The 25,375-nt window shown below is 46.0% G+C and overlaps 1 protein-coding gene across 1 annotated transcript in view; it reads left to right on the top strand.

The window, feature by feature from the left end:
- Positions 1 to 25,375, top strand: part of Ret (protein kinase receptor Ret oncogene) — a 324,724-nt gene that overhangs the window by 245,252 nt on the left and 54,097 nt on the right. Inside the window, exons 10-14 of the mRNA XM_077679579.1 lie at positions 1,854 to 2,072; positions 4,994 to 5,239; positions 7,184 to 7,479; positions 10,662 to 10,809; positions 15,242 to 15,349. Of these exons, the coding sequence (XP_077535705.1) occupies positions 1,854 to 2,072; positions 4,994 to 5,239; positions 7,184 to 7,479; positions 10,662 to 10,809; positions 15,242 to 15,349 (1,017 nt within the window). The remainder of the gene's footprint in view (positions 1 to 1,853; positions 2,073 to 4,993; positions 5,240 to 7,183; positions 7,480 to 10,661; positions 10,810 to 15,241; positions 15,350 to 25,375) is intronic.

Raw genomic sequence — 25,375 nt, 5'->3', positions numbered from 1 at the left:
TAGTCCAATAGCGCCAGGAGACGTTATGCTTGCAGCATAAATTTTCATTATCCTGCATTCTGTCACAACAGTTATGCAAAAGCGCGCCTGTTTAGCATATGATCGACAGACACAGACACATCGAGAGAGGGGCATTAACGGTCGGCGTGGTCCCAGTATAGTGGGATCATTCCAAGTTTTCTATAGAGAGATTCTATACAACAATTCCAAAGAACACTTTAACGTCTTCCGTGTTCTATAGAACAATGAAAACGTTGAATTTATGTGTGCTGTTCGCGATTCTGCAAGCGTGGCGCAGGGCTACCTATATAGTGCGCCAACTCTTGGAAGCCCTTGTTGTCTACGGTCCGTCGTTAATGAAGTCTAAATCAAAAGTGGGAGTAACTTTTACCTGAACAAGAATTATAACGGAGCTTTCTTAGGAGCAGGTCTGTTTGTGGCTGGCAGTGGCTTCATTGTGGTGAAAACCTTATGGCATTGCGCTTGGTCATGGCACACAGAGGCCAGCCCCCGTTCTAAACGCAGTTCACCTGCTTTGAAGCCAAATGGGACTGCTTCCTATACAATAACGGGATTGCCACTTCATGAAGCTATTTCTAGTCCATACTGAATGCAACAGCCAGTGGCGAAACTTGAGGTTATCAGCACAATCGCTTTGAAACGAGACTTCGTTGGTCAATTGCGTGTGTATTTTCTACACCGGCTCTCAAGCGGAAGCAGCTTCGGCACAGCTTGGCTAGGGGTGCCATAGAGGGACGGTGTTTGATGACCAACTTTGGTTGGCCGTCGCCGCCACACCCAGATGGCGTGAAAACAGCCTTTCTGATCGGCTGCCAATCTTCGCTAAAATGTAAAAGTCAATAAAAAGTCGATTACAAGGTGGTGACGATTACTTAAAAATGAAAATATGGCCCCTGCTGACTCTCAGAACTTTGTGACCTGCTCTTAAAAACCACAAAAAAAAATATTAAGGGAGCGGGAGAGAGAAATGCCAGCTTTAAGTATTCATTTCCTAGCAGGAAATGCTTCGTTTGGCTCCCCATTAAAGCCGAGGCAGGCACGAAACGTGTGAATCTTCCGTTAAAATTCGACGTGGTACAAAGCACAAAAATACACGAGAAAGAGCACTTACACATAAGTCTTTCTCGTTTTCCCGTCTTTTCGCGCTTCTCGCCGTGGAAGTTCTATCACCAACTGGGCCAAATTCCTGAGTTGTATTTTCTATTAAAAGAGGGAGCTATTGAGCCTTTCGTGGTGCCCTTCAAGGGGCCAAGCAGCTCGGCTCATTGCTTTATCCGCATCGACTTACACTAAGGTTATTTATAAAAATATAAGGAACATTCATGCACATGAGTTTGCACCAGCTTTGCCCTGGCCGTGGCGGCACTCAATGAAAATATTCAATTTGACGGTGGGAGCTACAGCAGCCGCTTTTGACCGCAAAGGTGAATGGTAGCTGCAGCGCCAATGGTGCCTTAAACACAGCGGATCCAATGCTGGGGTCATTCTTCGGCAAGGTAAATTAGATGGCTACAATTAAATGGGGACACACCAAGTAAATATGGTTTACGCTTTTGAGTTCAGTGCGCCCCACCTTACGAAAACAAAGAGTTATGTGATTTTTCCCTGAGCATAGTTTTTCAAGTACGCATTTTGATCCTGACTGACCCCGGTAGAGACAAGTAGATCGTGTACGACAGCCCACACATTCTATTAATTTTCGGGCTGCCCAAGGATCGAGAGTGCCTTACCAACACTCACCACATCGCATCACAGTAAAATGCGCTTCAAAATCACCGCCATAGTCGTGACTAATGTCTTGCTTTTGTGTACACTCGCACTGTCTCGCACAGAGGACCGGCTGTGCGGCCAGGAGCTGAGCGAGGACCAGTGCTCCTCGTCGTGCGGGCTCGGCACGGCGGACGGGCGCTGCAAATGGCGCCACGGCCTCGGCGGCCGCCACTTGACCACGCTTTACAGCACCTGCACAGGAAACCCCGAGAGCTGCCCAGACGGCAACTGCGATGAGCTGGAGAACCTGCACCCAACGCTCTGCCCGCAGGACTGCGCAAGTGGGTTAATAAGGAGCTATGGCAGAGCGGAGCGCCGGTCCCAGTGCGGTACCAGGTAGGCGACCGGCGCCACAGCGTGTGCGCAGAGGCGGCGAAACCGTTGTGCGCATGCGCAGCTGCACCGGTCGTCTCCCGGGTACCGTACCGAAACCGGCGCTCCGCTCTGCGATAGCTCCCTGTTGTAAGCCATCCCGGGAGCCTGCCAACCCTCATCTCTCCTCTGATTTCCTTACTTGCTCCTATGTTGCTGTAGCCTCCACGCAATTTGAGTAGCGATCTGTAAACGCCATTTAGCGTAACCGTGAAGTCGGGCACATCAGATAAGCAGATGCGCCTATATATACGGTGAATACATTACAGGTAGCCCCGAACAGAAGGAACCGGACGCGTGCAGGGCATACACTATGACCGAAAATGCAGATGACGGCAACTATTGTCACAGCGCAGCAAGAAACATTTCAAGCAGGCAAAGCTTGTAGGAGACGAAGGCTGCCTCTTCTTTAGTGAGTAATGAATGCGTGAGAAACGATCACATTTACTTCAGGCCAAACGTAGGACCGCAGTCAGAGTGCGCGTTGTAAGCAACGTTTCACTTTATAGAGTACGGGCGGAGTTCCTTTCTTGATATTGTTTTCGTATGGATGATACAAGCATGAGCGCAAGCCTGCTCCTCGTTATGCATAGACAAAAGTATTGTAGGCACTGCACGAATAAATTAAATTACACGCTCGTAACAGTTTGCCAGTTCGACCAAGTGAGAGAGAGAGGAAGCTTAGAATGAATGCTTAAAACCAGCATGGTTAATCTGGCTCTGTTTACCGTTGGCCCAGTTTTGCTAGAGGCCAATGTGGATGTATAAAGTGTAGTCTGTAGTGGAGGGGAGGTGGTGAAGTCAATTTGACTACCTGTGAAGTTAGGGACACACTTCACAGGGAAAGTTGCCTATCTTAGTGGGGTTTCCAGAAGTCGGCGCGGCGTCGTTATCGCCATCCGTCCGAAAGAAACGAGAAGCAGGCGGCTGGGGTTACACCTTAAAAGGGCAGCCGGCGCGTCAGTGGCGCCCTTTGTCTGCGACCAAAAAGAAGCTTGCGGTTGCCATATCAAGGGGAAAGGGAAACAGTGCAGTGAGAGTCGCCCTAAAAATTACATAATAAATTTGAATGCCCTTAAATGGACCCTACAGCACCTTTTTCAACGTTTTCTTAAAAGTAAATGATTTTAGAACGTAGCCAACAAGCACATCCAGTACTTAAAGAGACCCTGAAACACGTTTCTCAACTCTTTTCGAAATCTTAAATGCTTGCAGAACGTAGTCAACGAAAACATCCAATACTGAGATTAAAGGGTCTCAAAGTACCTCAGGCAGACAGCACTGCTCTATGCCCATCAGATAACTTAGAAATTTCCTCAAAAGATTTATCTTCTCCCGCTGGAATTACGTCATTACAGCGGTGTAGCGGCCATTGGCCAACCTTCCTTAAGTTGCAGCAAGAAATGCATTCGGTAACCACTTTAAAAAGAAAGCCACAAAAACAAAGCACAAACGGAAGGCGTATCTGCTGCGACGAGGAAATCACGCAGTGCCGCTTTGTTCTGAGGATGACTATATATTTTGCAGTGCTTCCAGACGCGAAGGAAAGAGTGAAAGCGTTTATAGGAGGTGCTGCAGAGTCCCTTTAAAATAGGTGGGCACAAAGTTTCTAAGCCAATAATTACTGCTCTACGCCCCTCACATAACTTCAAAACTTCCTCAAAGCTTTTTTTCTCTTTTTTTTGCTTTGGCGCTGTTTACCCGCTGGAATGACGCCATGGGGAAACCAGCGCAGAAAAGACGACGAGATAGGTTAAACACAAACACGGGGCTGGTTTGTGTTTGTGATCCAGCGCCGTTTTTTGTTTATTATATCTGTCTTCGTCTTTTCTGCGCTGTTTTCACCATGAACATACACCAACTTGCCCAGGTCGCCGCACTCGTGAATGACGTCATTCGAGCAATATCGTGGTTATCACCCACTTCTTTCACTTGCAGCAATAAATAATGAGGTACCCATTTCTTGCTTTCATCGCCATAATTCAAGAGGGTATTTGGAAATCAACATCAAACGTTCAGTTGGTAGGCTGATGGCATGCGTTCCAAAGACATCATCCAACAGGACGAAGTTTTCAGCAGTAACTCGAGCAAAGGTTGACGTTGCCTAAGGCTAATAAAACCAAGCACCACCCATCACAACGGCATAAAGTCACAGCTATGAGCTCTGTTTCCGCCACAGACAATGAAACTCTTGCCGAGATAATATGTGGGCCACAATAGGATAACCTAGGAACAGCCGAACGCTTAGCTTTTTTTTACCAGACTGGCGGGGGAAACTACGTGTTATTGAAACCTTTACAATCGAATTTCTTTGTGTCGTTACAAGAGTCATACAGAGACGGGCCACGTTCGCGGTCGCTGGTGCTCTGGCATATGGGCTGCTCACATCGCCACATAATCCTTGATGGCTCCTAACCTTTCGTACCGGACCTGTTTACAAATTGCATTACCAATAAATAAACTGCCATGTTGTACTTCAGGAGCAATTACTTCATTTCACGTTTAGTTGATGCTTGCATCTCCTCCGTAAGCCTGTAAGTTGGTACTTGTGACATCGCTGGGAAACGCGCGGAAAAGTCGCTGGGGCGTCTTCTAATTTCCTGCTATTTTCCAATTGAACATGCCCTGGGTTCATGGTTCATTTTAAAGAGAAATAACCAACCTTTAATGGGCTGTGGTGAAGACTATAGGTCTGTTCAAACAAAGTACGTAGTGAGTACGGGTTTTCCAGCGATGGCTGTGACCTTCACAAAATTTGGTCCGGCGTTTGTTCCTAACTCGTAAAAAATGGCGCACATCGCAAATTCTTTTTTCTTTTATATTGTTTCAGAGCATGTTGTAGGGGAGGCCGTCGCGGGACCCTCTCGCCGAGGCATCGAAAAGGCTATGGGTATCTGCTCATGTGCTTCCGCCGATAGCTGCACGTGCACCAAACTGCCAGCACGGCCCGACAGCCGCGACAGTGTTCTGGCCCCGGCGGCCAACCCCTGGTCGCCGCTGGCCACCAGGGCGCCTGCCGACACGCAGTCTGTGAGGGCCGCAGCAGCAGCAGCCGAAAACAGCCAAATCAACGATGGTGAGGATCCTGCTGTCTTCATCATTGAAATAGCACTATTTCGGCCCTCAGGGGTTCCTGGTCGTCTTGTTTCTTGGGAAGGAAGATGTGCTGAAAAAAAAAAAAGAAATTGGCCGCGTATCTGAGACAATAGTCTTTGTAGACATTTGCCAAGTAAATGCCCCCCTTTGTTTTCCCGCTCACCTCTCATGCTGTTCCTGTACCGTCGCGCTCATTCCAAGGTAAACACACTAAAGGTTTGCGCAAGGCGATTTGAATTTACCGCGTTCCACTGCTACAGGCCGGGTTACTCGATGCCAGCGCTGCTGTACGGCGGAGATGCGCGTGAATGGAGGCGGCCGACTAGAAGGTTTATACAGCCGCGTGACCATGCTCCACGTGCATTCTAAGCAGAACGTGGAACCTAGCTAGTGGAACCTTTCGTTGCTGCTGCTGCGTGATTTTTCATTTGCCGCCAGGAGGCGGCGGTTTTCTGCAGTAGATGTAGAGTATCATTTGGTATCGAAAAACCAAGCATCCATGAATTTCTTAATAACGGAACACTGTAAATATCCCTCGTGTACTAATTTCCTGTCTTATATTTCCGTAATGTCTTGTTCTTGTTCAACAAAGTTGACAAGTATGAACATATACAAACCGGGCTTAGGCGTTTACATGTGGCTGTGAGTATATAAGACTATTGCGCAATATCAATTTTACTTTGGCCGGGTGGCTGAATCGAGGCACAGACAGACAGACAGACAGACAGACAGACAGACAGACAGACCAAAATTTCTGGGTTTAAGTAGCCCAAGAAGAACTATCGACTTTAAAATTTAATGAGAAATGTGGAGATGGAGAGTGAAAAGGGACACACTGCTTACACGGGCTGACATCCTGTTTTTAATAGGAAGCAGCAGTACCAACAGTTTTTATAGCGGCAAGAAACTCGTACAGCTTTTCTGGCACACGCTTCCTCATCGGGCGTCTGCTTGCACAATCGCGTAATACAACGGAAGTGGCCACATCACTCTTGAGGAGAGGTGCGAGGCGGTGCGTCCCCGCCACATGACCAGGATGAATGGCCCAGATGTGAGTATACGGAAACAGCAAAGAGTACTGAACTAACCACGTATGAAGATTTATAAGGCAATTAGAACTCTTAGCCTACTATGCCCAACTTGCGCTGTGTGCACGTTCCGCCTCTTCGCCGCCTAGCCATCTGTGTGTGAAGCCTTGATAAAAGGGAGGAGGACGTAGAAGCGGGATGGGTGGAGGGAGTGGTGAGATAGGGAGACAGTGGGCAGAGGAGGAGTGTGGAAGGAGTGGAGGGGTCGTGGTAGTAGTGGGAAAATGGGCAAGCGGATTCAGAATGCAATCCGCTTTTCTCTTGCTCGGCTTCTCCAACGTGCAGTATAGCAAACTAGGTTATAGCCTGATTAACATTACTGCCTTCCTTTTGTCTCCTTACCATCTCGAGAAATTAAGAATAATCTGTACCCATAAAGACAACTTGCATTACAAATCGACTGACAAACCGATTGATTTATTCAGTTTATTGAGCAAAGTTTCTTCGAAACAACAAGCGCAATGTGTAGGGCGCCCGCCCGGTTGGAGGCGTCCTCAGTCCATGATGCCTTGCAGGTGTCCTGTTCGTTCTGACCTGCCTTCCAATATGAGCTTGGGTAGACGGATTGGAGCTATAGTGAGCATCTCTTCCCACCCCTGCGTGACAATATTTGGGAGTGGAGGGTGGATAGCGGTGGGAGACATTCTACTGTGGTGTGGCAGAAAGTTCTCATGTTTGGGCACTACTGACATGGGGCTGGTTGTTAGGTAGGGAGCATGGCCGATATTTCTTTTTCCACAAATTACCCTCTAAAGATTCCATGCACTCGCCTACGACAAACTGCCAAGGTACTATGAATAAACACGTGCTGCGCATTGTGTTTCTGGTTCCCGCAGAGCCGGGCCCTGTGGCTGGCGCCTCGTGCGGGCCTGGCTGCGTGGCGTCGCTGTGCGTGGCCGGCCTCATCGTGTCGTCCCTGGCGCTAGCGGCGCTGGGGGCTCTGGTCAGGCGGCGCCGCGCGGCCGCCAAGCACAAGTACCTGGGCTCCAGGGCCTCGCTGTCTGTGCCCTCCGATTACGTGGACGGACGCAGCGCGGCGACCTCGGCTGCTGCCTCGACCGACGCCGGCACGCCGGCCCCCTTTTCCACGCCGCACCCTTCGGCCGTAGGAATACCATTTGCTAAGATTCAGGCAAGTTGTAGGCTGCACAGAGCCCCGCGGCGACTGTTAAGCCCGAAGTGGCGTTATTTTCGAACATTAAAGTGAAAGATGTTTATGTAATTAGACCTGGTTTTGGGGCGGGAAACTAGTAACAGTGACATAATTTGTTCTGACACAGTTGCAGATGACTATTCGCGTTAAATAACTGAGGATACATAATGAACATACCATCGCAACATCAGCTTGGCATAGTGCTCGCCAACAGATGCAACGAATGGGGCAAAACAATGCAGCTCAGATTAGGGTTGTTTATGAACATGTCCCGAAGCTATTAACATAAACTGATAAGTTGTCGTTTGTCTCGTATCCAGAAATGAAGTCACGCTATAGTGAACTACGGTAACTGTGTGAAAACCAAACGACGTAATGAAATCCCTGGTGGACAATAAACAATTATTAAAGCAGGACGAACTGGTTGTTTCCTTTAATGTGGAGCCCATCAAAATAGACGAATTGCGGCGTACTTTAAAACTTGTAGGCTGATGGCTGCTTGCAGGAGCTGCTATAGATAAAGCATGTAAAGACAGTTAACGTGATGCACAGGCTAGGAAATTCTGCGATACAAATAGCACTGAATCGGTCATTATAGCGACCCAAGGTGCACAGCCCAAGTGCGGGCTGAATCCAAAGCGAAACGGTAGCGTCGTGTTCATACAACACTGTCACATTACGTATGTCCAGTGACGATAGCAAGTCTCTCTGCGTGCGTCTTCGTCCTTCGTGGGAATGGGAACACGCCATTCACTCAAGGAACACGTTCACTGATTTCCCAGATTCGGGATCCTGAATCTATTTTGTATAGAATAGCGCTCACTTGTACAAAAATTTACGTTACAGCAGTAAAAAAGACCAAACAAAACAGAAACTTCTTCCGGACACCGATACGAATGGTACAATGGAATGGGACTTACCCCACTAACCTGCATTGACCTCGACTCAGCCCTAACTACACGAGACATACATGGAGTTTTAAGGCGAAAGCTTTAGATCTGTATGTTTTATGGAACGGGTAAGATACAAAAATCGTTTTGAGGTACACAGAATTGCACAGAAAAAATGCAGCACGCGCCATTAAAAGGAAACTGAGGATGGTTCTGAGAAAGGGTGTTGGTGCACGCCGGAAAGAAAAACAGCAAAACCGGAGCAGTGTAGGCCGCTGCCACACGAGCCGTGAAGGTACAGACGGGTACGAATAGGAGGCTCCTTGCGATGCCGAGGGAGTGGAAAGAGCTTCGTGGGTGCTTTCCTGGTCAAGTGGGGACGGCCGCGGCCACAAAGTTCAACAGAAGGTTAAAATATGCTTTCGCCTTCACGTTCTTACAAAGTTCTAAGCATCTTTCGTAATTTTTGGATGATACTATAGTTCCAGACGCGGGACCACAGTTCTGTTGAGGGAACCCCTGCACATAGAGAGGTCAATATTTTATTGACTCGCCGGGCCGCCCGATTGGTTGTCAAGAGGAGCCATTAGTCCATGTTGTTGCAGTGGTGGGCCTATACGAATTGGGCAGGTACTTTTGCATGTTACTTTTCCTTCGAACTGACAATGGGGCATAGAACGGAACCTTGCTTTCTCGCTGTAACCCCATATGTGGAATGCGAACACGACTTGGGGAGATTACAGAGCTGTACACGGCGAAAACTAAGATATTTCCGCTGTCGTCCTAGTGGATTCACAGTTAGTTCCAGGGGCATATGCAGATGCGGGTCACGGCACACGTTCGAGTCACGCGAACAAAAGCCTCTCTGTTAAGCGCTCTCCAAGAGGGCCATGTAACGTACGAACGCAGGGTGCCAACGCACGCAAATGAACGCGCGGATCCGGTACCTGTTTAAGAAGACGTAGGTTCCAGGCATGCATACGGAGTCATGCAGGGTACGGACACGCGGATTCCACGCGGATGAACACTGGAACGTCGGGAAAGCATAATTCGCTGTGGAGATTAGCTGCCTCCGTAAAGTTGAGTTATCCGCAAAGCACGCACAGGGCATGCTTAGGTTCCAGATATGACTGTTGGTTACAGGCGCACTAACATGTACGGGTAGGCATCGAACGCACGGGCAGTAGCGTGTAGAGACTCCAGACTCACGAACAGAAAAATGCCGATATATGTATATGTAGGCAGCTAAGTGTGGGCATGAACGTGTCGATGATACAGACGAGAAAGAAGCATCTCGGTGAAGTTGTCTTTGTTTTTTGTCTTTGTGAAGTTGCGTTTTACGCACAGCGTGTTCTGTGGGTGCGGGAGAACCCGCGGATAATTCCAGGAAAAGTGTCATTGACAACTTTTGCTGTAAAATTCGTACCTTTTTGCAAAAGAAACGCGGGTTTGAACATTTCATTCTGAATTTCATAACTGTTAGCATGTAAGGGATTTTCTGCCTCCAAAAAAGTAGTGAAAATGGGCTATTCACTTTAACGTTATAAGTTCCGCCCGTAACAGTAATGCGTCACCAGAACAACAGAATGTTTTTGCACATGAACGAAGTATGCATATTCAGCCCATGGAAAACGCCTGTACACGATGTCTGAAAATGGAGCCTGCGCTGTGTCATTGTGCAATGGGCAATTTCTTAGAGCATACCGTGTCGTGGTGGAGCCCGTACATTGTCGTCTGATGCAAATTAATAAAATTGCTTATTTTCATACAGTTCCCTGAGAGAGGTTCTGGCCTGAAAGCTGTTACACATATATTTTTGGCAGTGGGAGAGGATAAACGTCTTAAGAAAAGTAACGAGGGGGGCACAATCCGAATTATGATTCATATATAATGTATGATATAAGTGAAGCTTGGCTAACAAAAGAAGGAATAATTTGAACCATCTAGTAGAAGGTCATTAAAAATCGTATGTTGGGTCTCGTCATTCCCTGAGTTGGCGCCGGTGACTCGCGGGGGTGCATATTCAGATGACATGCCTTAAGTGCCATGGCTACGCTTACCCGTATTACCTTCATACACAGCATGCATGCATTTATTGTTTTAGCTTATAATTGTTGCTAGCAAATTTGCAGCAAATTCCCCTAGGAGACTTTCAGACATTATGTAAAGGAATGATAGTAAAGTTGGCATTGGGTGGTTCCGCAGAACATTTGGTACTAACAACTGCGGCGGGTGCGACTGAGTGACTAACCTAGGACCACGTAATCGCAGGTTGACGAGCAATGGGAGTTCCCTCGGGAAAACCTCTTCCTCGAGCAGAGCCTTGGTCAAGGCGAGTTCGGACGTGTGGTGCGCGCCCGTGCACGGGACATCGCCGGCGTCCGTGGTTTCACCACGGTGGCTGTCAAGATGCTCAAGGGTGAGTACTTTAATCGCGTGAGTACCATGAATCGCGGTATCCACAAGACACTTTGCGGAGCGCTGATAGGAACGACCATGAGCCTTCTTTACCACAACGGACCTCAGTGACCAATCACTGCCATCAAACGAACAAAGTGAGACAACGACGAAGCCTAGTGTACTATTTGAAAGACAGGACAATCTTGTGACACTACATTGCGCTGTAAGACAAAGCAATGCAAACATGACGTTTCGCATTGAGCGACAGGAGGACGCTTTCGGCGTTGGCGATTGATTCCCAACCCTTCAACTCCTCGTACGCGAACGGCAATTTTCATTCCTTAGCGTTAACTGCGACAATCGGTTGAAGATCCGGGCGAGAACATACGATAACGCCGTCGAGGTATACGAGAAAAATGGGCCATTTTAGAACTGTTGGCAGGGTGTCCATGACTTTGGAACGTTGCTGGTGTTGTGCACACCACAAGCGGCATCACATTATACTTGTACTTGTATTGTACGTGCATCACAGTATACTTGTATACTCGTCGTATGGTAAAAAGTAGTGTTCTCACGGTCTCCCTCGCCCACTGCAATTTTCCAGTACACAGTTTTCAGGCACATCGACGAAAAGTAGTCCGCATGCCAGAGGGGACTGAGGGCATCGTTGATCGAAGGTAGGGGGCACACGTCTTTTTGTGATTTTGTTTAGCTGTGGATGTCAACGCATAACCATGACCTGTCGTCTTCACAAGAAAAACTGGTGCTATCCTGAGTCTTTTCGGTAGTTTCATAATGCAGCCGCCGAGCAAGGTCTTCGACTAGGGTCTGAATGACCTCACGCTCTTGCTAAACACACCAGGTAAGACGGTAGGGTAGGGGGAACTTCCTCCTCTGTGATAATTCGGTTCTTCGCAAGGACTTTGGAGAACTTTGAAGTTGGCGGAAAACAGTCGCTGTAGCGGCATAAATACACCTCACTTTTTTTTCTGTTTCTCTGTTTCTGTTTCTCGAGGAGGGTTTTTATCGAAGAAATGGGCAGTTTTACGAGAGTCGTCATGTATACATGTTGAAAATCGGCGAAATCGATCACGGCACTGGGTTCCTGATTTTTTTCTTTAGAAATGCGATGTATGCACCTTTGTTCAATTGCTGGAATGCTTCAGCGAAATTCGTAACCAGAACCCGCGTTTTGTTCGTTTGACATGCACGATGCCTCTAACGACGGAGACACCACGTCGAGGGGCAGACTCTGGTCGCTCTCCACGATAGCGTTGTAAACAAGGACATCATTTAGACAGTAGAGAGTAATCAACCAACTTGGACGGGGAGGAAGGCTCACGTAGTCGTCAGCGACATTTAGAGCCGTTTGTTGTAGGAGACCCTCTTTCGTTCATATGGGGATATCAGTAACTTACTGACTCCGCCTGAAAATCAATTATAGTCAATTCTCGGTAAAAAAGTTCATGCCTACCATTACACTGCGGAAGAATTCGGTGACTGTAAGAACGAAGCAGAGTGCGTGGTGCCATTTGTGGTGGTGCACGATGCACACGTTCCACCATACGGGACGACTGAGCGTTAAGTAACGCTTATATTTAGTAAGATTTTGGCTTGTACCCTCCAGCAGGTGTCTGCTAACAAATGGTATTTCGTCAGCAAACGTTGTATTTTTCAGAAGACGTGGTGTCACGTGGCATTTTTCATATTTCGCGGGATTTCTTTTTCTGCCAAAATAAATCAAATCAAAGCAGAGAACCAAAGCAGAGTACGCAATTAGTTCGTCGCTAAACATACCGCGGTTAGATGCCTCTCATGGGTACCTACACGTGCCTCATTGACACTTCAGTAATTAGGACAGTACTTTGCGAGTTATATAATTAATTACAATTAGTTAATTAGACCTCATTAACGAAAAAATTACTGGCCGATATTCCCTGCATTGGAAACACTATGCACTAGGTTGTCTTGGAGTAACGCTATTGCTCCTTTTAAAAATCTAGGTGCATGATAGCTGGGACACCCGTATACTGAAACAGGCATGGGGAATGATACTCGAGAGCTGGGAATACTCAATAAAAAAGCGCTACTTTATGTCCGCTTGACGTAATTTATTTACGAAACAATTAAAACAGACACAAACAATAAGCACAAGAGAGTCCACGATTTATAAAGAAATAATATGCTCTTTCACGACGACTGTTAAGTACAACTCTAGGAATTTTCTCATAAAATAGTATCTGCGTTCTTCAGACAGGTCATATCAACACTGGCAAAAACACTTCCACACATTTCGAGAGAATTTGTCAAAAGGTTTTAAGCATCCGAACAGGTTTTTGATAGAAAAGTGTGTTTTAGTGCCTGTCGGCAGCGTGAATTTTAAGGCGCAAGGAAATGTAGCTCCGGAGTGACGTTTCCCCATTGGCTCTTCAATACAGGAATCGTCTCGTAACAAAGGCGTGTTCGATGCTCAACCGTTGCGTTGAAAATACAGTTCGATGTATGCTTTTAAAAAACAGGATGCGACTGCGCATGAAATCTGTTTGGAGAGTACAGCGTGTTGTTGGGCTAGTTGATATTGCATTTTGGAGGGTAGAAAAACTGCGCGTGAGAGACAAGACAATAAGAAAGGGGAAAGTACGGGCGAAGATTAAACAACCAGCTTTATTGAAAAAAAACGAACGTGAATATATACCGAACATGAATAGGTTCATGAAAGTTTCATCGCCCAGTTGTCTAGGTTGATGACGGCTGGCTTCCCTTTCACGGTCTTGATAGTGATGGCTGAATCGTTACTGCAAAGGGTCAAGTGCAGCGGAACCCGTGTGGGTGACGCCCCTAAGCGCAAAAACCCAGCGGTATTACCACATGTCCGCAGAGTGGCGCCCAACATGAAGAATGTAGCCGACAGGCACGGAGTGCCGGTAGTGTTTTCTGCTTCTCTCTTGCTTGTGCCCCAAGATCCTCAAATGATCAAACAAGGCCCCAGCATGCCTAAAGAAGCATGCTACACCGTTTGTGCAATGCGCTACTTGGGTTGTTCCTTCATTCACATACTCTATACCGCTGACATGCGGAAAGGTATATGTGGGTCAGGCTGGCCGTTGTGTCAATGACCGTTTGAGGGAACACCAGCTATCAATGAAAACAAAATAGGGTCTCATCTTCCACACCATTGTATTGCCTGTGAAGACAAGCCATGTCAGCCACAGTTGAACGAAGAAAAATGCTGAGCAGAAGCCGAGAAGGAGACTGCCGTGAGTTGATTGAAGCCTTCTTAATCCGTAAAAACCACAGAAACTGTGTGAGCGAACCTTCTGTTATGTTGTACGGAAACGAGTATGAATTTTTGAAGAGGATGGTGCATAGATAAAAAAATGGTAAGGGGAAAAACTGGCCGCTTTGTAGCATGTGCAATAGATGGTATATATTCATGTTCGTTTTTTCAATGAAGCTAGTTGTGAGTCTGCTCCCGTTCTGTCCCTTTCTTATTGTCTTGTTTTTCTACCCTTACCCCCAAAAAAACTGTTTGGAGAGCCCACGAAACGTAGTCAAAGAAAATAATGTAGGGATCACTGTGAAAAATTGTGGAAGCGATAGCAAACTACTGCCATCTCAACATTTCTGCATTCACAATTGTGCCTCTTCTTCCTGAGAATGAGCGTCCCATTCCACTGGTGCTAGCTGTTGTTTTCCGGGAGTTGGTTGAACTAGAGGAATAGGTTGAGCCCCATAGGCTTCTTAACAGTCAATGCTGCCCGGTAAAGTGAATGACGATCTCAAATTGCAATCGAAAGCGGAACGTCTGGCTAAATAGCATTCATATAGGCGGTGATTTTGAAAATAGGCATTTATAGGCACTACAAAAATATTTTAAAAGTCCTTCTTAACCTCTAATTCATGCTCAAATATCAAAGTCAAATATCAAATCAGGTCTGTGTTTATTGATTATAATCACATTTACAGTGAAAGCTAAATTACTCCAGATAATTGATACTTGTTCGGCGCTAAACTTGTAGACACAAAAACGCATCAATTCGGAAGCTTCTTCAGCTGTGGAAGTTTAAAAGATAGTTGACGCGCTGTTGCACGTACATGAGCAAAAGAGAGGAACTCAACAATGCCTTCCGAACCCTACTAGACTTCATACAAGAAATCAAGCTGTTTCACCAAAAGCAGTGGGGCGGCATTAAAATTTGGCTTGCACTTGCACTGGACATGACGCGGGAGGTCAATCATGGGGCAGGATGCAATATACCCAGTCTCTATTTTATTCGCCCATATAAGTTTCTGTGGCTCTAGTTAATAATGTATACGCACAGTAATAGACAAGAAAAGACACTACAACAAACCATAATCCCTGCCACATTCTAGGGGACAAATTACTTTCCCCGTAGCTTTATCCTGCTAGTGAGACCTTGTCCTCGTTTCTTTTCTCGCTATTTCTTCAGGTAACTGGACCCCAAGTGAAGAAGAAGACTTGTTGTCTGAATTCTGCATGCTGAAGGAGGTCAACCACCCAAATGTGATTCGGCTGCTGGGGGGCTGCACAACAAAGGGTAAGTTCAGATAGAGCCCCGCCCTTTTGTGAGATAAAGCAGCGACGAGCACCACCCAGGAAGAAATGTGCTTTAAGGCAAGCGAATATATGGCTCGGAGAGCTTTTCGTACAGTATGTGTTCAGAATCTCGTGCGACCACCCGTGAGAGCACGCAAACACGTAGCAGAGAAGCTAAAAAAGTGCGCCTTTTATAGAGGCCCATACCGCTGCTCCCGGTAGATTTGCCGCATTAACACCATGACCTACTACCCCTTCATACCTACTCACACAGCCCAACGTCCGCATGCCGCTCCTAGTTAGTGTGATCTTCCCCAGCATCCCGCGCCGTATAGTTCTGGTCATAGCAGGATGCGGCCTACAGGTGCCTCCTGCTGCGCCTCGGGGTTTCGGGGCCTCGCCGCTGCTGCCAGCGTGTTCTTGGAAGTCCTTTTTGCGCCTGTTTGGGATTTGGTAGCCACGTGAGGTCACGTTGTAGTTGTCACTATGAAGCTTTTCTTTTTCTTCTTATTGTTTCAGTTGGAGCAAGCGTGCGTAAACCGCTTTGTCAAGGGGCTAGGGTAATTCCTTCTTTCTTCAGTTGCGCCAGCCCTTGAAGTGAACAAGAACGCACCGTTGGCTGTGAAACGTGCGTGCGCTTTTTGTGTGAAATTCTACGCTTTCATCTTCACAATTGCCTGTAAAGGAGCCTGCATTTCGTCTCCAGACGCCCGTGTTTTCTGGGCTGTGGAAACCGTTTCCCTACAAGCTCCTCTAAGCACATCGAGGAGCTCTTTTTCCTGCGACACTCTGGACTAGAATGAAGGCGGGGCTGTCATTTAAAGTGGTTACTTCCACTCTCAACACATGCACAGACACATAAAAAATGTCGGGGGGGGGGGGGGGAGAGAGAGAGAATCAAAGCAGCGCCTTGCGATTACCAACGATTAGAGAAGAATACGTCCCCCCGTGCCTGTCAGCCCCGTCCAAGGTGCCCCATTGCCGCCGCAGGCAATTTTCGAACAGCTTGTACGTATTCACACAATTGTGCTGCTGAGCCCAAGTACGTGGGTTAGGTCCCGGCCGCGGTGGTTGCTTGTCATAAAGAGGCGAAAACCGGAAACGCCCGTGGAGAGATTTTGGCGCACGTTAAATATTCTTAGGTGGTCAAAATTAATTCGGAGACACCCCCCCCCCCCCCTACAGCGCACCTCATAGCCCAGGTGTAACTTAGGTGCGTCAAGCACCAATCTTGTAACCTTCTTTGTATATATGGTAAATCATAAGAGGAGGTGCTTTGAAAAAAGTGTTGTGTTTTAGAAAAATTCATGAAGCCGTGTGACACGCGGATATGTTAACGAAACGTTTGGAAGCCATTTTTTTTTATGAACTTAATATTGTTATTAGGGGCGCCTTGATGAATGTGGCATATAGATGATATTTGCTTAATTCAGGGTTGATAGTTATACTAACTCTGCTGGATGGCGTACGTAATGTATAGACGTCAAATTCAGGACCCCCGCATCCAGGAAGCACGTGGGCTATGGGGCGCACCGTAGCTGACCTGGCGACCTTTACCGATCGCTGATCTCGGGCATACGGGCATATTTTTGTTTTTCGCCGGCGTCACAATACAACGCCATCATAAATACGGTGGCCCCGCAATCGAATCCGCGTTATATCGTGCTCAGCACCGCAGCACCTTACCCACTGAGCCAAGCCTGAATTTAGTTACGGGTTCTGACGAAGACGGTGCAGAAGTGTTCCAGAGACCTCGGTGCTATGAATCGGTCTCAAGTGATCTAAGCAGACGCGCAGCCACCAGCTAAGTTGAACGTGCGTCTTGATCGCAGTTCTCCATCGGCCTGCAAAAAGTTGACGAACTGCGCTGCCACTGTATGGCACGAAAATTGCCAAACGTGGGGCACTGAGCGTTCGGAAGCAATCACACAGCCCGCAGATCGTACTGCTAGAAGGCCGTTCCTCATTGTAAACAAGTATAAATGTAATTGTAAATATATAGTTACAAATACAGGGGCCAACCAGAGCGTGGCCAGCTGGACAGGTCTGAAAGTAGTAGTAGAATGAACATGGTTAACACTATCCCATTCTATTGTTGGCAACTTGAATTCAGAGAAAGTTGTATCAGGCAGGATATATCCCCTTTGGCGATGCTAGTGATACCATGGAGCGCGATGTTCAAAGTGCGCGGCTACAATCGATAACACGATATTATGCCATTTTATATATGCGTTGTCCTTCCGACTTCCGCCCCCTGGAAAACTCCGGGAAATCATCATCATCATCAGAAACAGCCAACTAGGTCCACTGCAAAACGAAGGCCTCTCTCATCGACTCCAACCGCTCCTGTGCCGCGCCGCTCGAGGCCATTCTTTGCCTCCGAAATTTCTTATTTCGTCTCTCCATCGAGTAACTGCCCTTCCTCTTTTTCTAGACCCGTCTCTCGGTGTCCACTCTGTTACCCTGGTAGTCCACCGACTGTTATTTCGCCTAACTACGTGGCCAGCCCAAGTCCATTTCTTTTTCTTTATTTGAGCTATGATATCCTCTAGTCTAGTTTGTTCTCTGATCCAGGAAGATCGGAATTTCCTCTCCTTCAATCCTACAACTATCATTATTTCGTTCCATGGCCCATTGCACTGATCTAAGTTTGCTTTCAAGTTGTTTAGTAAGGCGCCAAGTTTCCGCTCCATATGTCATCTCCGGCAGGGAGCATTGATTGTATATTCCTGTCAGTGATAGAGGTAGCTTACTTTTCGTAATCTGTGAGCGTTTGCCGTATGAACCCCAGCCCATACCAATTCTGCGCGGGATTTCTTTCTCGTGGTTGGTATCACCAGAGATGATCTGGCCGAGGTAGTTATAATCTTCTACTTGTTCTAGCGTTTCGTTACACATGCTGAACAGGCCGCTTTCGGCATATTTATTCAACATTACTTTAAATTTATTCAACTCTATTTTTAGTACTATACGGTCTTGCTTTATGTATTTAGTTCCTCAAGCATTTTTGCGGGTGTTCTGCAGACTCACTTAGCAAGACTACGTCGTCTGCAAACGTCAAATTGCTCAAGTATTCTCCGTTTATTCATACTGCAGTGTTTCCCCGGTCAAGCTTCCTGAATACCTCCTCCAGACAAGCTGTGAACAGTTTTGGCGAGATGGTATCCCATTCTCGTACTCCTTTGCGCATCGGGATTGGTCGCTTGGCTTCTGAAGGATTATCCTGCCTGTAGATCCTTTATATATGTCGTCTAGGAGTCTTATGTAGGTCTCCTCTATCCCCTGGACATCCAATACTTACAGCACCGCTGCGGTACTCACTGAGTCAAACGCTTTTTGGTAGTCTATAAATGCCTGGCAAAGGGATTTATTATACTGTGCGGATTTTTCTATCACTTCATTTACGGCGTGGATGTAACCCAGTGTTGAGTATCCTTTCCTAAGCCCAGCCTTTTGTCTGGGTCGGTGAGAATCTAAGCTGATACTTATTCGGTTAACTATAACTTCGGTAAACAGCTCGTGTACGACTGACATTATATATGCTGCTGGGTCTGTAGTTCTTAAGGTCTCTAGTGTTCCCCTTCATGTGAATCAGAATTTTGTTGGTAATCTTCCAGGCTATGGGCACAGTTAGAATCCTTGAGCATTCTGAAAATAGTGCAGCAAGCTTTTCCAATACAATATTTCCTTCCTCCTTTAAAATATCCACGGTTATACCATCATCACCTGCAGGTTTACCTCTTTTTATGTCATTGAGAGAGTTTTCAACTTCGTCTATGCTTATTAATGGAACTTCGTGAGCTAAGCCTGCTCTCTTAGTTGTTTCGCCTGGTGTAACGTCGCAAGAATATACCCTGGTGTAGAATCATTCTGCTACATTGATTATCTCGTCCATGTTGTGTGTAATTTTATCCTGCTCGTCTTTGAGTGCGTACATTCTGTCTGTGTCTATAGCTAGCCTCCTCTTCGTTGCCCTTAAATGGACCCTGCAACACTTTTTTTTAACTTTTCTTGAAATCTTAAATGCTTGCAGAATGTGGTCACTCAATGCACCCAGCACTCAGATTATGGGGTCGCGAGGCACCTCAGCCAAAAATTACTGCTCTATGCCCATCGTATAACTTGGAAACTAGCTCAAAAGATTTTTATCTCTTTCCCGGTCTTGATGTTCTTCGACCGCTCCAATTACGTCATTAAGGCCATGAAGCGGCTGTTGGCCGGTTTTCCTTCAGTTGCGGCAATGAACGCTTTTCGATAGAAACTTTAAGACATGGAAGACGTATCTGGTGCGACGAGCAAACCACGAAGTGCCGCTCTGTGCTAGCGATAACTGTAGCTTTCGCAGTGCTTCCAGACGCGAAGGAAAGAGTGAAATCATTTATCAAAAGTGTTACAGGATCCCTTTAAGGTTCCTCCTATTTGCAGTGTTTCTTCGATCACTGCCCTGTTGTACGTACCAATGCCGTTCTGTAATTAATTTCGACAGCTCGGCTTACCCAATCTGATCCACCGTACTCGACAGTTTTACGTTATTACGTTTCATAATTAGCTACTTTGTTTTGTGAGTTAGTTTCCCCGTTTGTTTCCAACAGGCCATTTGTCCCCCAGGTGCTGCTGATCAGCATGATCACCGTTGTTAAGTTGTCATTTAGCATGTATGCACTGTCCACGTTTTCCCCGGTTAAGAGCGTGAATTTGTTGGGAAGGGTTATTTTAAAATCCTGCGTCCAGGCTCTGACTGACTCCATGTCGGGTTTCTTACTTTTCACTGGCCTCGTTCTTTCTCTTTTGAGATTCAGATTTACTTGAGATTCAGACAACCATCCTATGATCCCTGCTTCGAATCTTGCTTAGCACCTTTACGCCTTGCAGAATACCTGGGTTGTCACTTAAAATGAAGTTAATGTAGTGTTTTAGCGTTCAGGCTTTCCATGTCCATTTCCTATTATTTCGTTTGCAGAAGAATGGGTTCATTCATTTCAGTTATTTCTCTCCGCAAATCCTACCAGTTTACCTCCTGGACTATTGCGACTGCCTTTTCCAAAGTTTCCCAGTCACTTTTCTCCCGTTCGCTTTTCACCTACTTTTGCGTTAAAGTCTCCCATCACAATCGTGAACTGCACTGCTGCCTTCTTCATTGGTGACCCGACGTCCCCGTAGAAGCTACCTACGGCTTCATCATTATAGCTAGTTGTTGGCGCGTAGGCTTGTACTATGTTTAGCTTGCATCGCTTGTTTAGCTTGATTACTACTACTGCGACTCTTTAGTTGATGCTAATGAATTTCTCCATGTTTCCTACTATTTCCCTGTGGAATAAGAATCCAACGCTGTGCTTCCTCTTTTCTTGATGTCTTCGGTAGCACAGAATATGTCCGAGTCAGTTCCATGACACCTTCTCCTGTTCTTGTAACTTTGCTAAGCCTATGATATCCCCCTTAATATTTGAAAGATCCTCTAATAGTACAGCTAAGCTTCCCTAGCTAGAGAGGGATTGGGCGTAAAACGTTGCTAGTTTAATCGCAACGCTAGTTAATCTTAATTCCAGATTAACCGTAATCGTAGTTAATCGTAATGCGTCATGCATGCAAAACTGTTGTTGCACGAAGGCCGATACGACTTCTTCATTTTTTTCTTTGATTCGTACGTTTCCATATTTTTATTTTCTCAGCTATGGCAATCTCTTGTCATTTAGTACTGAAGTCGCAGCAATGTACCGGGAAATTCTACTGTGACCCTCGTGTTTTCGCTTTGTGGAATTACAATGCTACACAAGTAGTTTAGTCAGGTGTATGAGTGAAACGTATTGCAAATGAAGCAGTTACGATTTATGTACCACATTGGCAGCTCCGATAGTTGTGCGGGAAGAGGACGCAAGTTCTCACCGGCAGTGTGATATCGGTTGAATCGCTACTCGTTTCTGTTGTTGTCAAAGGTTGCTGCCCGATTAATTTTGTGAGAATTACCCCCCCCCCCCCCGGTATTATGGGCAGTTTTAAAGACGATAGTCTTTCTGGTGCTACATAAACGCGAAAATTTTGGTCTGTCTGTCCATCTGTTAGCTGAGCAAAGAAAAACAAATGCAACTAAGTAATTACATTTTCCAACATTCATGACTACAAAGTAATGCCATAATCGCTAGAAGTGATCTAATGAATTCAACTTGAAAAAAAATTAAAAAGAAACTGGACGTGGGTCTGCGTTTTACTTGAAATTTTTTTGTTGTACACAGTAATATTACTGTTTTGATATTTATGGTTGTGATGCATGCGCATCACTTTTATATTCGCACTTCTGCAATTGTGCCTTTATTTTCGCTGGCCCATGCTGCCGCCTTGCACTGTAAGGGCCGGGGACACGTCAAGCTGCGCACGTAGCTTTTTTCCTCTATCCAGCTGGTGCACTAAACTGGGCAAAATAAAATCTTGAAATCTTGAAATCCTGAAAATGTCAAAAGATTTACCGCCCTTGCCGCGTAACACGCTCTCACCTGTTTCCTCTCCCCAACCTCACCCTGTTCTTCTCCCCTCTTCATCCCTCTACATACGACACAAAACTTTTTTACACCCCTGTTGGCAGCAAAGTGAGTGAAAATCTTGCCCCATGGCGCACACCTTTAAAAGGTGTTTTGGCTAAAGAAGGATGTTAGGATTAAAAAAGGGTGTTCTTGTGAACACCCTAAAATAAGGGTGTCAGGTTGCTTAACACCCTAAAATAAGGGTGTGGGCAGCGAGTGACAATTTGGATCGGCTGAGCGCCTAGCATGACATATACAGACACATGTACATTTGGACTACAAATAAATTGAGCAAGAAAACCAACGGGATGCATGGGGAGAGCGACTACATGCTTACTTGGAAATACATCTGCTCTTCTTGTTTTTATAGCCAGCAGAGGAAAGTCCTCTAATTGAGACAGTGGGCTTGTCGCAAGAATCAGATATTTTATCGCAAATTTTGGAATTACACATTCAAATGTGAGCATATACAAGTCAGCATGCGGATTTGCGAAAACTTTTTATGCGTGAGGTTGTTATTATGTTCAAGAAGTCGTAGAATGTTATTAAATACAAAACACCTATTCCACACCGTTTCAACACCTACCAAGAAGGATGTTCATTATTTCAACATTGGATTGGATTTGAGTAAGCACCCTTTTTCCCTCAAGGGTGTAAAGCTACAAATTAGGGTGTTGGAACTAAGCAAAAGGGTGTAAAAGACCGCCAACTAAGAAACAAAAGGGGGTTAAAGGCTTCCATCTTTGGAGGTATTTCATACCCGTTTACACGGGTGGATGAATTGAACATTTTCTACAAGTGGATGGATGTTTTGTACCTCACGATATTTGAAACAAGATGAATTGACATAATTTATTACCAGGGGAGCTGTTTAGGCTTGAGCTAAGTTTGGTGGCATTAGCAAGAAAAAACAAGGAAAATAACTCCGCCAGATGTATAGGGTGCACCACCGCAGATGGGGTATTATAGCTGGCTTTCGTGCCTGCTCGAGTGTGAGCACAAGGGGCGCATTCGTATGCGCACCTGTTACTATACCATTTTAAAGGTACTAGTCTTTTTGGGACACTAAAACGCAAAAAAATGGCGCAGCTTGCACTAGTGGTGCAAGGCTCAAGAACCAGCGGAGCAGGGGGTCGACCTAGCTTATTTCCCCCTTGAATCCGCTGTCAGTGGGGGGGACACACTGCAGCATTCTTGTAAAATCCGGCTAAACTTGGCCTCACCCCTCAGCAGTTATCCTAGCCTAGCAAGAACACCGAAAATCTAACAAATCTTAGCAAACCTAGCCAAACCTAGAAAAACTGAGCAACACCGGAAGAAGCTAGGTAGACCCCAAGCTCCGCTGTTTTTTTTTTTTTTTAATTTTTGCAACTGAACACCTATCCCCAACCTTTCGAAACCCTGTCGTTCAACACCATTTTTGTTACACAAAAAGTGTGTAAAGCTACAAATTAGGATGTTGTAACCTAAGAAAAAGGGCGTAATGATTTCCCAGCACCCTTATTCCACTCAAACTATATAACTTTTTTAGGCAATAAAGGGGCAAAGAAGTTTAGTGTCAGTATACAGTCTTCTAATTTTAAAATTTTAAAATGGCGTTTCACGTGCCAAAGCAAAACTTTGGCCATGAGGCGCACCATATTTGGAAACGAGCGATCATGGCCGATGAAATTTTTTTTTGCTTTTGAACATTTCTTACGAGGTGGGGTGGAGGGCATTAGGGTATTTCTTGTACTTCGCAGTCCAACTGTACATGCATGCATGGTATTAATCAATCAACAGCTGAACACCTTGCCCACATCCTTTGAACACCCTAGCAAAAACCAAGGGTGTTGAAGTTGGTCAACACCCTTTTTCATCGCGAAAAGGGTGTAGAGCTACGAATAAGGGTGTTCAGATTCAAGAAAAAGAGTGTAATGGCCTCCCAACACTCTTTTTCCACTTATACTGCATCATTTTTTCAAAAAAGGGTGTAAAAAAGTTCGTTGTTGAGTATAGATTTAAGCATCGGAAGCCCGCAGAAGGAAGCGTACAACATGAAGATTTTTTGCGTCTAAATTCTTTTTTGTGCGTTCCCCGGTGCAGCATAACTCACATGTCTCCTCTTGTGGCTAGCTGTCCTCTTTTTTAAAAGACGATAGTCTTTCTTGGGCTACTTAAACGCAGGAATTTGGGTCTGTCTGTATGTCTGTCTGTCTGTCTGTCCGTCTGTCTGTCTGTCTGTAACTCGATTCAGCCACTCGGCCAAAGTAAAATTGATATTGCGCAATAGCCTTATATACTCACGGCCAAATGTAACGTCTAAGCCCGGTTTATATGTTCATACTTGTCAACTTTGTTGAACAAGAACAAGACATTACGCAAATATAAGAAAGGATATTCGTACACAAGGGATATCTACAGTGATCTTTTATTTAAAAAATTCATGGATGGTTGGTTTTTCGATAACAAATGATATTCTACATCTACTGCAGAAAACCGCCGCCTCCTGGCGGCATACGAGACATCACGCGGCAACAGCAACGAAAGGTTCCACTAGCTAGGTTCCACGTTCTGCTTGGAACGCACGTGTAGCACGGCCACGTGGTTCTATAAACGTTGTAGTCGGCCGCCAACATTCACGCGCGTCTCCGCAGTACTGCAGCGCTGGCATCGAGGAACCCGGCCTGTAGCAGTGGAACGCGGTAAATTCAAATCGCCTTGCGCTAACCTTTAGTGTGTTTACCTTGGGATGAGCGTGACTGTACAGGAACAGCATGAAAGGTGAGCGGGAAAGCAAAGGGGGGCATTTCCTTGGCAAATGTCTCCAAAGACTATCGTCTTTTGACGACATTTGCAACGAAAGGAGCAGATACGCGGCATATTTTTTTTTCCACGTGGTCATTCGCTTCTTCTTGTGGTTACCTGTCCCTGCTGTCGGGGCGTTAGTTTAAAACGAAAGCTTTGTTAGTGGGACCGCTGGCGTCCTGTAAAAAAACTAATGCATTTCTCCACAGACCGGTTATTCGACCGAAAAGCTCCGATAAGATATCTGGACGCACGGCGGGTGCTTGAAACTGGACGTCCATTGTGTCAAAATGGTTAGTTGAAAATCGCGAAAAAGAAACGGTTCTCAATAAGACAATACACAGATTGATCATGAAAAAGGAGTGCAATAGTATACTTTTATCTCGTAAACCACGTATCGGTGCACATTTAGATCGTTCGTAGATGCGTACACTGAGTGCGCGAAAAATCGTCTCATGGGTTTGTTCTTCGTTTGCGATTTGGCTCTTTTGAAGGTTTGACGATCGATTCGACGCACTTTCAGCGAAGGTTGGACGCACTTTTAGCGAACGTTTTGACGCACTTCTGACGCAGTTTTGATGTGAGAAAGCTTTCGCGCTGCCCTCAACTTTCTTTAGGAAGAGGTGGCAAAGTTTATCTTTTTTTTTTCAGGCCGGTTATCCGCGTTACAACGCGTTTCATTACACGGGCACTCAATCCCGGTTTGTTTACGTGTCCTTTTCCCT

This window comes from Haemaphysalis longicornis, unplaced genomic scaffold, assembly GCF_048455015.1.
Source record: "Haemaphysalis longicornis isolate Haplotype H1 unplaced genomic scaffold, Haemaphysalis longicornis Haplotype H1 scaffold_1, whole genome shotgun sequence".
In the NCBI taxonomy this organism is placed as follows: Eukaryota; Metazoa; Arthropoda; class Arachnida; order Ixodida; family Ixodidae; genus Haemaphysalis; species Haemaphysalis longicornis.
Note: the sequence above shows the minus strand (reverse complement) of the source record. Positions and strands in the feature narration are given on the sequence as shown.